A 16590-nucleotide genomic window follows, 5' to 3' on the forward strand; every position below is an offset into this window, starting at 1 on the left:
TTACATAATGCAAATTTATTATTATTTATAATAAAGTGATATCAAGTCAAATTGTTCTAAGCTAAAGACAAGTAAAACTCATCTAATCACATATGATCAGTAGTACATTACCTTCAAATTTAATCTTCCGTATGTTGAGGAATTAGGCCATAATATGTGCTAACAATATTTCACAGCTCAAAATTTCTAAATCAAGAGACAATTTGAGATTTAAACTATATGAAGAGAAAAGGTTATAAACGAGGAGTAATTTGGTTATTAGACCAATTATCCTCTAACCTAAGTAGAAGCCAAAAAGGCCTCAGAATGAATTTCAAACCGAGACCCTCTTCTTCTTCTTCTTCTTTGTACATTTATTCTCTTCATGTTTTTCTTGTTTCTTTGTCCATATAAACAACATTGATCCTTCGTAGAAAAGAGTTCAACTTTAAGAAGATTGCATTACCGAACATGCAACCGCTTGAGCCCAATGTCTTAACTTGGTCTTCACCAATTCTGGGTCATCACCTACATTGTAAAAAAGTTACAAACTCAATCTCATCAACAAATATAGACAAAATTGTCTTATAGAGTTCCTAATGCAGTTGCAGAGATTATTGCATGCGCGCAACTGTGGTTTTATGTTCTGTTAAGCCAGCTTAGTTGCTAGCTGTACATAGACATATGACATGGGCAAAGACATTGCATGGGTGTGAATGTATAGAGACATCTGACTGCAGTGATACGGATATTCAGAGACATCCGACTTCAAGGGTGCGATACAACCTACTTATTCATATGTGAAATTTCAACTACAAGACTACTGGACAAAAAAATGCAACAAATGTACCTGGGCTACAAATCTTCCATGAATCAGCATCACTCCTAGGGCTTCCAAAGGAAGAAGAACGTGCCCCAAGAGAAGAAGCACGACTCTGAGGCGTAGAAACGGGGCTAGGCGACAAACCTCTATTAACAGCAAAATAAAGATCAAGTGCAGGCAATGTATTACACAATTTCTGACCATCTTCCTCATTGAATCCAAACCCAAGCTCAATGCATCCCTTAAGCTCATGCAAATCATCATCCGTTATATCATCACAAACACATTCATGAGCAATACTACTCCTCCTTCTCTCTTGTCTCCTCTTTCTCTCCCAAGCAATGTCTCTCGGCTTCTCGCACATCGACAGCTGTTTCGATAGCCTCTTCCTGTTGTTCCACGCCAACGGCGCCAATGGCATATGCTGCAACTCTTCCTCCGGTAACGGAGAAGAAGATGAAGAAGATGATGATGACAATGACAATGTGTCACACTTTTGCTCTTCGTCGGTCATAGCTGTAAACAAATCGTTATCAATTTAACAACAATAATAGGTTTGTTGAAGATGGCCGAGGCAGCAAGCGGTGACCGCCGTGCCCGCGGCACCGTTGAAGTGGCGGTAGGGGGTGGAATATAAGAAAAAGGAAGGAATGAAAGTGAGAGGAATTAGACGAAAGGGGTATATGATGATTCTATTAATGGAGGGTTTAATGTTTGGTGTTTCGTATTATACCGTACGTTTGTAACCGTCACAACCAAAATTTTAGGAGCAATATTTAGGAGTGCTATCTATGTATGCTTCAATATTTTAAGATTCAACTATATTCGGGTAAAATATAATATAATAATAATAACAATGATAATAATAAAACAAAAACGTTATGTTTAATTTGTTTTGTGTTTGTTAACTACTAGGGTTTGTAGCAGATTCAGTTGGCTATGATGTGTCATTGCATGTAATGTTTTTTTGTTTTCGAAGTGTAAAATATGGCTTTGGGACTGTCACTAACTGATGTAACTGATATTTGCTTGCAAAAAAGAAGCAACGAAGGGTCCATATTTAGTATACGTAATAACGGCCATTTCGGCTCATGGAATCAACTCAAGCGTTTAGTTAGGATTTATAAACGGAACTAGAAAGATACCAGGCCAAGATTTTTATAAAAATTATTTTTATATGGTTACTTAAGAGTTTAATAGAGATTCATCGATTACATTATCATCTAATGACAATATATTACATTTTTTTATGTCATACAGATAATTTAAAATTTGACTTGAAGGAATAAATAATGGTTAGGGCTTCATCTCTTTTCTTTTTTGTTAAACAATGTTTATAAACATATTTTTAATAAAATCCAAATGAAAAATTAATTAAAAATTCTTTTTAATACTATTTTTATATATTTCATTTTGAATGAATTTTATATTAGTCATTTTTGAGATATAATTTTTCGGAAAATAATGTGATTTTGTTGATGTTAAAATTACTTTTTTTAATTTGTTCTAAATCGGGCGAAAGGCCCAAAGGACTAATACTTAATTCTTCTTAAATTCACCCTATGTGATCCAAGGTATAAAAATCAGTTCACACGCGAAGAAAGATACAATTTCTAATTTCCACTTTTTAATATATTCATTTTGAATCTTGAATTGACTTGGGCGTTGGAGTGCTAACCATGCAGGTCCACCCTACACCACTGTAAAGGAGATCAGAGTCACCGTTCAAGATCATCAGTACACCAATTGTATCCATTTCTTTCTCTCGAACAAAACATTGACATCGTATGTGGGAATCGACATCTGATTCCTGCTAATTTTCATCTTTAGGTCAATCTTGATCTAAAATCATATCTCTACCCGCAATAGGAGAAGCGAAAACCGTAACTCTGGTAACTATGTCTAAAATCTTTAATACATCTCTTGAATCAACTTTTGAGTGAGAATATGAACTATGAACAGTCTAGAGGGAGAGGGGGGGTTGAATCCTCCTAAGTTAAGAAATTTGTTTGAAAATGTTTTTAACACGATTTCAAAAACAGAGTTTATTTGGCGTGGCAGAAGCAAATTTTGCATATAATATATTATGCTTATATTGAAAGATTCACAAATGTGCTTAATGAGTTTATAATTATCAAATCGAACTACTTAATTTCACCAAAGTACAAACTAATCGTATTGTAAAATTGTTCAATTTCACAAGATCCGTTATCGAATAATTTCAGTCACGCACAAGATTCTACTATCAAAGTCTTCAAACTTAATCCACACTAGGTGAGGTAATGAAGGACATTGTTGGGTTATCACGGGGAGCATCCACATTGAGTCAAGAGCAACACACAAGCTAAAGAGACATCACTTATTCACTCAAAACCTTAAGGTGATAGGATCATGAGTTCTCTCACTTATAAAGTGTTCAACCTCCATTATTCCAAGCAATGTGGGACTAAAAACTCACACTTGTACACAACATGACAACATGAAAACCTGTCATTTTTTCCTCCGGTTATTCAAAAATTGAGGAGTAAAGTGGCACTAGTCATGAGTTCGATCCCCAACAACTGCATTTTTTGGATTTTTAAAATTGTGCTACTTTTTATCTTAATTTTTAATAATAACTTATGGGTCTTGATTTTTAATAATAACTGGTGGGTAAAGTCTCGTTTACAAAAAAAATTAACATGTTTTTTTTGTTTTTATCTTCAAAATATTAAATTTGTTGGCAAATTCTAAATCTTCCTCATCAATAACAACAACAAAGACAAAATCAATAAAATCCTTAAATATTAAATCTCAACAACAAAAAAACAACAATAAAATCTATGAATTCTTTAAACATACTACAAAAAAAAAGGGTCACCTGCCATGGCCACGAAATCGCGACTATATGCAAAATAATCGTAGAGAGATCGAGTAGAATCGGTGGATCCGACACCACCCCAGTTCGTAGAGAGACCAAGTAGAATCGATGGAACGAGAGAGAGAGAGAGAGAGAGAGAGAGAGAGAGAGAGAGAGAGAGAGAGAGAGATCGTGGAGAGGATGGAGAGGAGGAAGAGTTTGTTTTGAAAACCCTGGCCAAAGCTTGTATGTGGCCACAGTTTTTGAGTTGTGGAAAAATTTAGCGTGGCTGTAGGCCAAAAATGTTGTAGTGACGTTAAATCTCAACAACAACAACAAATAAACAAAATCAATAGAATTGTTAAATACTAAATTTCAACAACAACAATATTAACCATTTTACTTCATACAACTACAATTAACATTAATAAGTTATTTTCATCCTTTCCTAACTAGAGAAAAGATTAAATATTAAAAAACCAACCTTGAAATATTTTCCTGCTCTTCCTTAGATTATCATTGTTTTCAATATGTTAAGTTTAAATTTAAGCACTTTGCATCCAAGATGAATAGTTGTAGCATTCACGTTTTGATTGGCTAGTGAGAGTTTCACGTAGATCACTAATGTTTCATATGGATTGATGAGTTGACAATGTCTTGACCAATGTTACTTTATAAATGGAAGACAAAGATTCATTACTTGATTTTTTTTATCAAATTGGTCATAAATAAAAAAAATAAAAAAAATACGCTACTTTACCCCTCGATTTTCAGCAAAATTGAGGTAATAGGTCATAAAAAAATTTTAAAAAATTAAAAGATGATAAAATATAGTTACTGGGATTCGAAGACGTGTCCTCTAGCTACTTTACCCCTCGATTTTCAGCAAAACCGAGGTAATAAGTCATAATTTTTTTTACAATTAAAAAGTGATAAAATATAGTTGTTGGGATTCGAAGATGTGTTCTCTAAATATTTTACCCCTCAATTTTCAGCAAAACTGAGGTAATAAGTCTTAAAAGATTAAAAGGTGTTAAATTAAGTTGTCGAGATTCAAAGGCGTGTTCTCTAAATACTTTACCCCCTCAGTTTCCAGCTCAACCGAGGGAATATATGGTATTTTTTTAAAATAAAATAAAACGTGACGCGTCTATGGTTTACACTTCGTTTGTTTTTTAAGTGAGGTGAAATTTCTGTCATAAAATGTATTATTTGTAGTAGTGATGATTTGTAACAATATTTCAAGAGTTTGTACAATCACTTAGTTAAAAAATAAATGCTGAAAAATTGTATTTCTTCTTTTCTAGATCTTGACTAGTACACTGCTTTATGAACTGAACTTTATGCAAACCTTTACTTGAGATTGTTTCTTGAATCTTCCACACAATTTTATTGGTATCTTAAGCGTTGGTTTGTCTGAATATTGAGAAGAACTCTTAACCTGTATGCAGACTTCCACACAACACTACTAAGTTCAACCTGGAAAGAAGAACCTCCTTTTTCACTAGAATTATCAAAAACCAGTCATGACACCACACACACTTGCAAGACTCTGAATTCTTCACAAATCTTCAAAGAAACGTTAAAATCAAAATGAATCTCCTCACTCAATCACAAATATTCAAAGATAAGATTCATATCCATGCAACAATGGAAAAAGAATGAGATGGAAGATGAAATAAATTATTTTCAAGTGTTCAAAAAAGATTCAAAACTCTTTTTTAAAATGAAAGAACAAGTGATCTGTGAATTTTTAAATCATCAAGTGAAGTGTATGTTTTCTAGCATTGTGAAAGGTTAGAGAGTTAAAAATGATTTATAGGTGCTAGAGATGAAACACAAAAGGAAGTGAATAAAATCATGTTTGGTTCAAGTCAATAACATTTGGTGATTTTATTCAAGTAGCAAAGTAATGTAGAACAAGATCTGCACTAAAGAGAGACCCATTTTTTGTGATTTGATTCAAGCTTATAGCATGATTCTACTCACATAGGCTGTAATTTAAGTTTTTATTTAATCATGTATAAACTATGATTCGACTCACATATAATGCATGGTTCGAATCAAGGGCAAGTTGTGATTCGACTCACAAACTTACACAAAATCCTGATTGTTCCCTACCTCGTTTGATTCGACTCAAGGGATTGTGTGATTCAAATCACACATCCAAAATCTAAAAAATTCAAGTTTTCAAGGATATTTTGATATTCTACTTTTGACATGACTTGAACCATTCTCAATTATGGTTCTTGTTCTAAAAACTTGACTAATTGAATCAAAGCATAATATCCATACTAAAATATAAACAATTTTAATTATGCATGCTAAATTATGGATCCAAGAATTGATCCTTAAAGATGCGCATGCAATTAAAGAGGAGACTCAAATATAAAACTTATTTCAAAATAAAGCTTAAGGGACAAGCAACAAAACCACATAGAGGTCTCCCTCTTAATGTATCAGAGACATGCAACTTCATTCTCCCCCTTTTTTATGTTTGGCAAGCTTTCACTTGGAAGTGAGCCGACTTCAAGCAAAAGAAAAACATGATTAACAGTTTCCTTCACTTGTTTGTGCTCCCCCTGAAAATGCATGAACAAATATAATAAAACACAAATGCACATAATTAATAATACACATTTAGAAATATATTAAATGTAAAAAATGAACAATCATGTATCAACTTATGAATGAATGAATGAATGAATGAATGGATGAAGTAAGGAATGTAGAAGTAAGCCAATGAACATATAAACAAAAAATACAAACAATGATATAAGAGAAAATTATAGTGAAAGAAACATACCAATAGCTTTGGTTAGAATAAATTGCTATAAGAGAATGTTAGTGTACAACACCAACATATATCTAATGAAATGAAAATAGGAAACCTAATCTATTTAAAGCACGATGAATCTAGGATTCTCAATACCCTGCGTTGTTATAATTTTGGGTCACAAATGTAATATTACATGTGTTAGGGTCATTATTTAATTATCTAAAACTAAAGTGGTGTAATTGTTATCAAGTCTATGGCTAAGGGCATATATGTCATGAAAGGTTATTATGTAGATACATAAGTCAATATCTAATTTTACGAAAGGTCAAATTATAATATTGAAAACCAAAAAATAACCATACGGTTATTTATATGGGTTATGCTCCCCACTTGTATAGAAATCAACATACACTGTTTATCTAGTTTTCTCTATTCATCCCCTTCATATGAGATTCAAGAAACCTTAAGGAACTATATAAATTGGAAGATCACATACTCGCAACTTCATCGATCCCAAATGACAAACTCAAGTACACTTCCACCTTCATTCTCTTATTGAATTCTGGTATGGGTTTATGGGATATGAGTTGATGGATTATCGACTCATAGGGGTTATTTTAGAGTTTTATTATTTATTTTTATATGGGTATAAATCATTAAGTTACCAAACAGATCTAACAAGTGGTATCAAAGCCACTCAACTTAATTAGGGTTAAATGACTTTTACCATCTGCCATATGAGCGTGTTTTGATTTACCCCCCTTAAAAAATTGTTAAATAGACCTTACTAAATAAAGATTCCATCAAATTTGACCATATATCAAGATTCCAACAGAATCTGCATACGTGACACGCCATGTGGCATTTTTTTTAAATTTCCACGTGAAAATTCATTTTTTTTTTTAAAAAATTTTAAAAAAAATTATATGTTTAAATTTTTTTTTTATTATATATATATTTTTTAAACTTTATTGATTGGTTGTTAAAAGGTTAAATATCAAAAATAAAATATTTTGTCTACAATGAGTACTGAACCTAAGCACAATATATACAAGAGTCACAGTCTACCACTAGGCCCACTGCACCTATTGTTTAATTTCTTGCATTAAAAATATTAAAATAACATATAATTTAAGTCAAAATAAATATAGTTTGAGATTATTCATACTTCTAAATAAAATTATGGGATTAGATGTACTATTTTTCAAGATAAATTGTAAGTAAGAAACTTGTTTAATATAAGATAAATTTTATTAAGAATTACTATATCTTCAATTATATATACTCCAATATCATAAATTTTAGTGGCCTAATATGCCTACTTAGACTCACTAGTCCCAAACCTACCAATCAAGTTTGATGAGTTTGAATTTGAGCCATATAATGGTAGGTGACATAAAAATCTTAATATTCCTCATGGACCATATAATGGTAGGTGACATAAAAATCTTTTCAATTCAATTCAAGTACTACGATATTATATTTTTAAGATTCATTGTAAGAAAAAGGCCAAAGCTACAAAAGAATAATAAGAGTATAAATCATATAATAAAATATAAGAAGTTAAACAATAGAAGCAATTAAAATTTAAGAAATTATTTTCACTCAAACCTATTAGAGTGATAAGTAGGGGGTGACAAATGGATAATGTAATATATATATAATGCAAGAAATTAAACAATAGAAGTAATTGGCCAAGTGGTAGACTGAGGCTCTTGTATATATTGTGTCTTGTGTTCAAAACTAATTGTAGACAATATATTTTAGTTTTGATATTTAACCTTTTAACAACCAATCAATAAATTTTAAAAAATATATATAAAAAAAATATTTAAACATATACTTTTTTTTATAAAAAAAATTAAAAAAAAAATTAAATGCCACATGGCGTGCCACGTATGTAGATTATGTTGGAATCTTGATCTAGGGTCCAATTTATGGAATCTTTATTTGCTAAGGTCTGTTTAACAATTTTTTTAACGGGGGTAAATCAAAATACGTTGATATGACAGGGGTAAAAGTCATTTAATATTTTTTATTTTAGGTTTCAAAATTGGGATCCTTTTAATTTTCCAATTTGTAATACGTTAGTTGTTAGCTACAATATGTGTGATTTAGTATACATGATTTATGTGTACTTTATATAACTTATTTTTGTTTTATAATACATGAATGTTGTCACATATAATTTTGAGAAAGTGATGCTTTGTTCAAACAGTAAGGTGGTTTTCGTAATATTATGGTTTTCGTAACATAATGGTATATTGTTTTCGTAACATAATGGTTTATTATTAAAATGGTAACCATGTTTCAAGTTTCATGAGAATGGCACTAAAAGGTTTCTTAATCCTATATGTGTTGTTAGCTTAGTCCCACATGTGACTCTTAAAGGCTAATTTTACTATAATAATAAAAATACACAAATTGGAACACATAACAGTTGTGTTGGTTTGCATGGTTGTGTCTCTTAGTTGTTTTATCTATTAATTCTTTATACATTTATGTTTAAATTTTGGCTACGGTTTGTAATTATTTATACTAAGTTTGACATTTTGAGTGAGTCAATTAAAATAAAATGTCACCAAAGTGACCTCTTTTTAGGAGATTGCTTATGATAAATGCTCAACGCTTTTCTTTTGTGTGTGTGTGTGTGTTTATCCATTCGAGTATCAATTGACCCAAAGGACAGTTTATGTTTGGCGGAATTTCATGCTCACATGTGATGGTAAACATGTGATAATTATATGGTTTCATATGTTAATTCTAAATCAATCGAAAGAGCGATTTATTATTTGACATGTTTTTACTATCAATGTTTGATCATTACAACAAGAGTATCACTAGTAGTCAATATTAGTGTCCGTAGACTCAATATTGATGGTGCACTAGGTATTTATGTCATTATTTGAACATATGAAATATTCAGTTTAATTTTTTGTGAATACATTTATAGGGTTTATTTTGTCCTCTTTTCAACTATGATTGCTTCAATATCTGCATGTATGAATAAGGTTCAAGTCTTTAATGTGACAAATTTTTATGAATGGAATGAGAACATGGAAAGTGTTCTTGGCTGCATGGATTTTGACCTTGCATTAAGTATGGAGAAACCACAGTCTTCTTTAGAGTCTAGTACCTATAAACAAAGGAAAGATAATGAGAAGTGGGATTGCTCCAAGCGCATAAGTCATGGTTTAGTATGTTTTGAGGTCAATTTAGCTTCAGTACCTAGAAATACTCGATGGTTAAACTTTGGAGCAACTACTAACATTAGTGTTTCAATGAAGGGTGGCATGAACTACCAAAAACCAAATGATGTTTAAAGATACATCTATGTGGGAGATGGCAAGTCAGTGGAGGTGAAAGTTATAGGGCATTTTATATTATGGATGTGTTTAATATTTTATTTGGATTTGAAAGACATTTCTGTGGTTCTGCCATTTAGACGGAATTTAATTTCAATTCTTATTTGGACAAATCAGGTTATTTATGTTCATTTGGAAACAATAAGTTCAAGTTGTATTTAAATTCATATATTGATGAACTGATTTACTTATGAGTCATGATAATCTATATTTGTTTGAAACAATAGCTACATATAGTGACTCCTTGAATATGGAATCACGTGGTAGTAAGCATAAAATTGATAATAAGGATTCATGAGTATTATGGCACAAGCGCCTAGGTCACATCTCTAAAAATAGAGTTGAACGACTAGTGTCTGATAGAATTTTAGATTTCACTGACTTAACACAATTTGAAGTTTGTGTTGAATACGTTAAAAGCAAACATACCAAAATAAAGAAATTTGGTGCACATAGAGCTGCAGATGTCTTAGAATTATTACATACGGACATTTGTGGACCATTTCTCACATCTTCTTGGAATGGTCAACAATGCTTTATATCATTCATATTCGATTACTCTAGATATGCATACATATTTCTTATACATGAAAAGTCTCAATCGTTGGATGAACTCAAATCATTTAAGATTGAAGTTGAGAATAAACTCAATAAAAGAATTAAGAAAGTCAAAACTGATAGTGGCGGTGAATATTACGAAAGATATGATGGTTCAGGTGAACAACATTCAGGGACTTTTGCCAAATACCTAGAGGAATTTGGAATCGTCCTACAATACGCCATGCCAGGGTCACCTTGCATGAATACTGTGGCCGAAAGATGAAACCAAACTCTTAAGGATATGGTAAGGAGTATGATTTGTCATTCTACCTTTTCAAAGTCACTCTAGGGAGACACACTAAAGATTTTAGCTTACATTCTAAATAGAATACCAAGAAAGACAGTTGGCAAAACACCTTATGAGCTTTGGACTATGCAAAATCCTAGTTTGAAACATTTTCATGTGTGGGGATGTCCAGTTGAGGCAAGGTCATATAGGCCAAATGAAAAGAAATTGGAACCCAAATCGATCGTAGCTACTTTGTTGGTTATTTTAAAAGATCTAGAGGCTACAAATTTTATGATCCCAAATTAAACTCAATCTTTGAGACAGGAATGACCAAGTTTTTTGAGGATATTGAGTTTGGGGGGAAGAATAAGTTTAGAAACTTTGTTTTAGAGTAAGAATTGGTAACAATTCTAGAACCGATTCATACAATTGCTTTTGATCAAGAAAGTATGGAACCTCCACAAGGCATTGTTTAAATTCCTCAAGAAGAAAAAACTCAAGATCCTTAAGAACAAATGTTACAAGAACCAATAACTTTGTGGAGATCCACTAGAGAGAGGATAAATGATATTTTGAATGACATAGCCTTTCTCCTAGAACATGAGGAAAATAATGGTATGATGGAAGATGATCCAATCAACTTCTAACAAGACATGCAAGACTCCAAATCGGAAAAGTGGATTGAAGCAATGAAAGAGGAGTATAAGTCCATGCAATACAAAAGGTTTGGGAACTTGTCCCGTTACCAGAAGGTGTGAAACTCATTAGATGCAAATGGATTATTAAGACCAAGCGGGATTCTAACAATGATGTGGAGAGGTATAAGGCTCGTCTTGTGGCTAAGGGTGATATGCAAAAGGAAGGGATTGACTTTAAAGAGACTTTCTCTCTAGTTTCATAGAAATACTCTTTTAGGATAATCATGGCTCTTTTTACACATTATGATTGGGAACTCCATCAAATGGATGTCAAGACGATATTCTTCAATGGCAACGTTGATGATCCTGGTTTGAGTCTGAACTAATATAAATCTTGGTTTGATCTTTCAATTTATTTTCTTTTATATTAGTATAATTTATCTTTAACATGTAATTCTCTTCTTCATCTTAATTAATATAAATCTTGGTTTGATCCCTTAATCTCTTGTTAATAGTCGCCTTTGGGATCGATCTATCCAGCCACACCATCACCTGTTGCCACACCAGACTTGAAAATGAGCACATAAGAAATAGATGGAACACAACTTATGAGTATTCCCCACATACTGAGCACATGTTTTCCTCGTTGGCCTGAATTATATCCCTTCTAATTAATTGGTCTCTTGTTGGCAGTTTATCAATTAACAATCTCCTTACAAATACCTTGATCTTGGAGGGAACCTTGGCTTCCCACATCACCTCAAGGGGCTCCAATATCAGCAAACCCACCGCATCCCCATCATCACCTGCTACCAATTCTCTATATTATAAAAAATATATTATTTTAAAATTATCTAAAATTAAATATTATTAAAAAGAATAAAAATATTTTATTTTAAAATAAAACAGGGTTGAGTTTTGTTTTGACAAGAATTTTTTCAAAATATTCAAATATATTTTTAAAATGTGATTGAATATTTTAAAATATGTTTAAATATTTTAAATGATATTAAAATATATTTTTCAAATGTGATTGAATATTTTAAATATAATATAATTATTAAATAATTGGCAAAATATCTTTTTTGGTCCCTTAACTATACCTCAAGGTCCATTCTGGTCCCTTATCTCTAAAAAGTATCAAAGTGGTCCTTTAATTGTTCAAAAAGGACCACGTTTGTCCTTTCTGTCAGCTTCGTTAGTCAAAGTATGTTAAAAGTCTACGTGGCAGTGACATGTGATCTGACCAAGTACTGTGACGGATTTAGCGTCAGAAAAACAGACGCTAAAAGCTATTTCTGGATTTTAATTATTTTTGTTCATCTTCTTCCCCAAATTTTTCTTTAAAAAATCCATAAATTTAAGGATAACAAAAACCCAGAATTTCTTAATCAAAATAGTTTTGCCTAACTGATTAAAAGTAATCCCCGAAGAATCAATTCAACACAACCATAACCATGATCATTACACCTCATGTACTCCATGCAAACCTGAAATACAGTGAACTGACTTTTTATATTTAAGCAAGCAATGTTGCAGTGAGCAAGAGTCGCCACCGACTTTTATTTTATCCAATTTATAGAAAGGCTAAAAGAACAGAAAAAGACTTTTTAAAAATATTTTGAGTTCGGGGGGTAATGTTGCACCCCAAAATTTGCCCTCTTTCTTGTGCAATAAGTTATCAACGACGTTTATTTCGTCGTTCAGAAATTAAAGAAAAAATAATAAAGAGTTCTGTTATTTCTAGGTCATTAAGTCAAGAAGCTTATGGTATGAATTGCAAGGTATTGAGCCATTATACGAGGTTATGAGCTTGAAGAGGGCATTATGTTCATGGCGACATTATACTTGTGATTTATTAGTGGCTCACCGTGTAATTTTGATTTGAACTAAGGAATTGAGATTGAATTAGGGCCTCATTGATTTGAGGAAGAATTTGATTTGATGAGCTAAATGATTCTATTATTCAAATTCCGTTCAAGATATTTTGTTCAGCAAGGATTTAAGTCAAGCTAAGATCCATGAGTGTTGTTTAAGGTCCATTCAAGTATTATTCATGCATAATTCATAAGAAAATTCTATTCAAAATTCCGAGCTTAGTTTCATTGAATTTCAAAGACCAATTACATCATAATTCAAAGTTCAATTACAGGGAGTTCAATCTACATCACGAAATTCATTACAAATATCTATGCCAAAAGCTTTACAAAGAAACACTCTACAAGCCTTGATTCTTGTCCTTCACTATAATTCAATTTGCATCAAAATGACACTAGCCACTTGCAGCATCCTACTGGCAGCCTAGAAATGAGCCGAACCTGCACACAATCAAATGAATCGATGCAAAAACCAGGTTCAAGAAGTTCAGCCAAAAGACGGAACCGACACGAAGTTAAACCGCAGCAGAAAATATATAATAGAAAAAGAGAACTCAGAACGGGAAGGGGAGGATATTCAGAAAAATAGAAGAAATCCAGAACCGAGAAACAGAATCGTGACAAAACTCTGGATTCTCACCTCATCATCTTTGGATCTTGAATCATCCTAATCTTCATCCATCTTCTTCATCTTCTTCACAAAGTCATTGCCAACCTTGCTCCCAATTTCACCTTGAACCTCTTCATTCTTCAATTTCTCCCTGGATCCATCACCATTCAACAGAAAAACAATCTCAGAACTCATCATCTTCAAACCTCATAATAAACTCAACCAAAAACTCTCACGGAATCTTTATCTTCCCCTTCAATTCACCTTCTTCACAACGCAGAAAATTACCAAAAGAATGTAACAAAACTCAGACTAAACTCTTCACCATCAACCATAACCAGAAAAAGCATAACAGAAATTCAGAATCGAAATTGGAAGAGCATAACAGAATTTTAGAGGAGGATGTAACAAACTTCAGAATCTTGAATCGTCCACCATAACTGTTTTCTCGATCTCTCCATGATTTTCATCTATTCACCATTCACGATCTTCAACAATCATCATCGAAGTCGTTCCATAATTTCATCATCAATCAATCTTCATCATCTCAGAACCTTGATTCACCAACCTTCAACGCGTTCATCACTCATCTCCAATTTCAATCAACACTGCATTATCATCATTGAACCTATCATCGAATCAAGCACCAAAGAGGAACGCCAAGATCGAGGGGAGATTCGTATCTGAAGATTCTGAAACCTTTGCGATTATGATAGAAGAGGCACCGAATGTTCCGGAAGCGAGAGTTTGATTCAGAACGGAGATGCGAGAGGTTGAATCAAAGGAAGACGTCGATGCGTTTTTTGAGAAAGGGAGGACAAGGTAGCTTTTGTGATGACGTTGGAGGTGGTGGCGCGCGGAGAAAAGAGCCTCACGGAGATGATACTATCGCCGTCATTCGTGAGAAGGAGGGAGGCGAGTCTGAACTTCAACCGAATTCCAATTCACATAAACTTTTAACCCTAAACCAATTTTCTTTTGTTAATTCAATTGATTGTAAGTTTTAATGTGATTATTGGTGATTAATTTGAGTTTATGGAATAAATCTGAGAATGATGAATTGATTCAAAGTCTGATTTGGACCCATGGCCATGTTCACACGATTTGCTAACCTCACCTCCATAGAAGCCCAATCATGCCCTCATTCTTGTGCTGAACAAAAAGATGTGACAAAAAGACATACTATTGGGCCTTAGCGCCCAAAGTGCTTTCTGCACCATGTTTTCAACTTCAAACCCCCCTGTGCACATGTTTGTTTGTAGTAGATAAGTTTTTTTAGTTAGTTTAGTTTCTATTATCTTTAGCATATAAAATCAATTGTTTTGTTAGTTTTTTTTTAGCATCGATAAAAAAGAATAATAAAAAACATGTACTATTTTCCGTGTTAGATTTAATATTTTTGTACATAGTTTAGTTCTAATTTTTAGATAAAAATGCCATAAAAAAAAACAATTTAATCTTGTTAGATTTTTGTTTTAGATTTTAATTAGAATTTAATTTCTATTATTTTCTATGGCGGATGCGCGCTTCCTTGTTATTACTGATTTGTTTGCTGAGATGTGCGAGATACTTCGAGAGAGCCTTCAATTGTGATTCGACTTGCTTCGTGTTCCACTTTATTTGTGGGACACGAATTCGCTTCCGGTGCGACTTGACCTGTGTTGTGTTCCACTTTATTTGTGGGACACGAACTTATTTCCGATGTCAGTCACCTGATCTCTCATTCATTGAGATGTATACTCTTGTATTGTCTGGTTGGTGTTCTCTTGCAGGTTGCTTGCGTGGATATGCTCGACGCGTACCACATGTCGCTTGTGATTTATTTTCACGAAGACGCTTTCTGATTGACTTTGCTTGATGATGGCTTACGCAAAGTATTCTGGACTTCTCTGCTTGCGCTTGCTAGCTCATTGCGGATTTGCTATCCGTTCAGTATTGTCTCCTTGTCCCTTTTACCACTTTCCGCATCATCCTTTAACATGAGAAGTAGGACCTAGACATGCATCTGGCCAAGCCCTCGAAAGAGACTCTGTTTTTGTTGGTGTGTTTACATTTGTGCTTTGCGGCAGGGAGTCACGGTGTAATAAGTCCTATATGGCACTCCGTTAAGTCCTCTTGGAAGGCACGCGGGAAGGGTTAGTAATCAACCCCCGCCTAGTCTCATTGAGTCCGTTCGGTATGCGCACGCTACGCGTGGCTCGCTTCTGAACCTGCACAAGATCTTGTTATCGAGTATGTCAGGAAAAGGGTTCATGCAGCCGGACCCCCACCTTTCCTATAGCTCGCGTCGCTCGACGTTGATGCTCGGTGTACGCACGCACCATTTTCCTTTACGATCTGTGACGGCTTGGTTGCTGAGAGGGACTCGCTCCTCTTGTCTATGGCCCGATCATTTTCGCGAGGTCTGATGCTTGGTTGACTTGGGTTGAGCTGCTCCCCTTGGCTATGGCGGGACCGCCTTTCTACCATTCGGCCAGTGCTGTTGGTTTGTTTGCTTTACAAGCGGATGCTCGTTTGTGTGCTATACTTGTTTGCTTTCGTTTCTCCCCGTAGGTTGTTAGTTTAGTTTGGACTGGTACCCTTTGTATGCTAACATTAGGTAGCAAGCTTTCCCCCTTAGCTTAGGTCTTCCTCATGCATTCTTTAAAACACAAACCACACTCTTTGATTTTCTTTTCTTAAGAGCTTGTTATTTCCGCTCCATTCCCAAGCATAAGTCTCCAAAGGTCGAGCAGCGGAGTGTGAATGTAACTCGTTCACCTAAAAAACACAAAACAAACAGAAACTAGTTAGCCAAGCTACGGTAGCTCTGATTCTGCAAAACAGATACGTAGGCAGCGGAGTAGGGCCC

General features: G+C 33.6%; 1 protein-coding gene across 1 annotated transcript; it reads right to left on the reverse strand.

The window, feature by feature from the left end:
- On the reverse strand, nt 1-1455 carry LOC131616593 (uncharacterized). The gene is made up of 2 exons (XM_058887959.1): nt 830-1455; nt 1-507 (listed from the first exon to the last, which is right to left on the reverse strand). The coding sequence occupies exons 1-2, from the start codon at nt 1314-1316 to the stop codon at nt 428-430; spliced, it is 567 nt and encodes a 188-aa protein (XP_058743942.1). The 5' UTR covers nt 1317-1455; the 3' UTR covers nt 1-427.
- Between the last annotated feature and the right edge of the window lie 15135 nt (nt 1456-16590).

This window comes from Vicia villosa, linkage group LG1 (assembly GCF_029867415.1).
Source record: "Vicia villosa cultivar HV-30 ecotype Madison, WI linkage group LG1, Vvil1.0, whole genome shotgun sequence".
NCBI classification, from domain to species: Eukaryota; Viridiplantae; Streptophyta; class Magnoliopsida; order Fabales; family Fabaceae; genus Vicia; species Vicia villosa.

Coding starts and splice junctions, on each gene's coding strand:
- LOC131616593 (XM_058887959.1), bottom strand. CDS start 1,316: ATGACCGACGAAGAGCAAAAGTGTGACACATTGTCATTGTCATCATCA. Junction 508..829: donor ATGGAAGATTTGTAGCCCAG/GTACATTTGTTG, acceptor TTTACAATGTAG/GTGATGACCCAGAATTGGTG.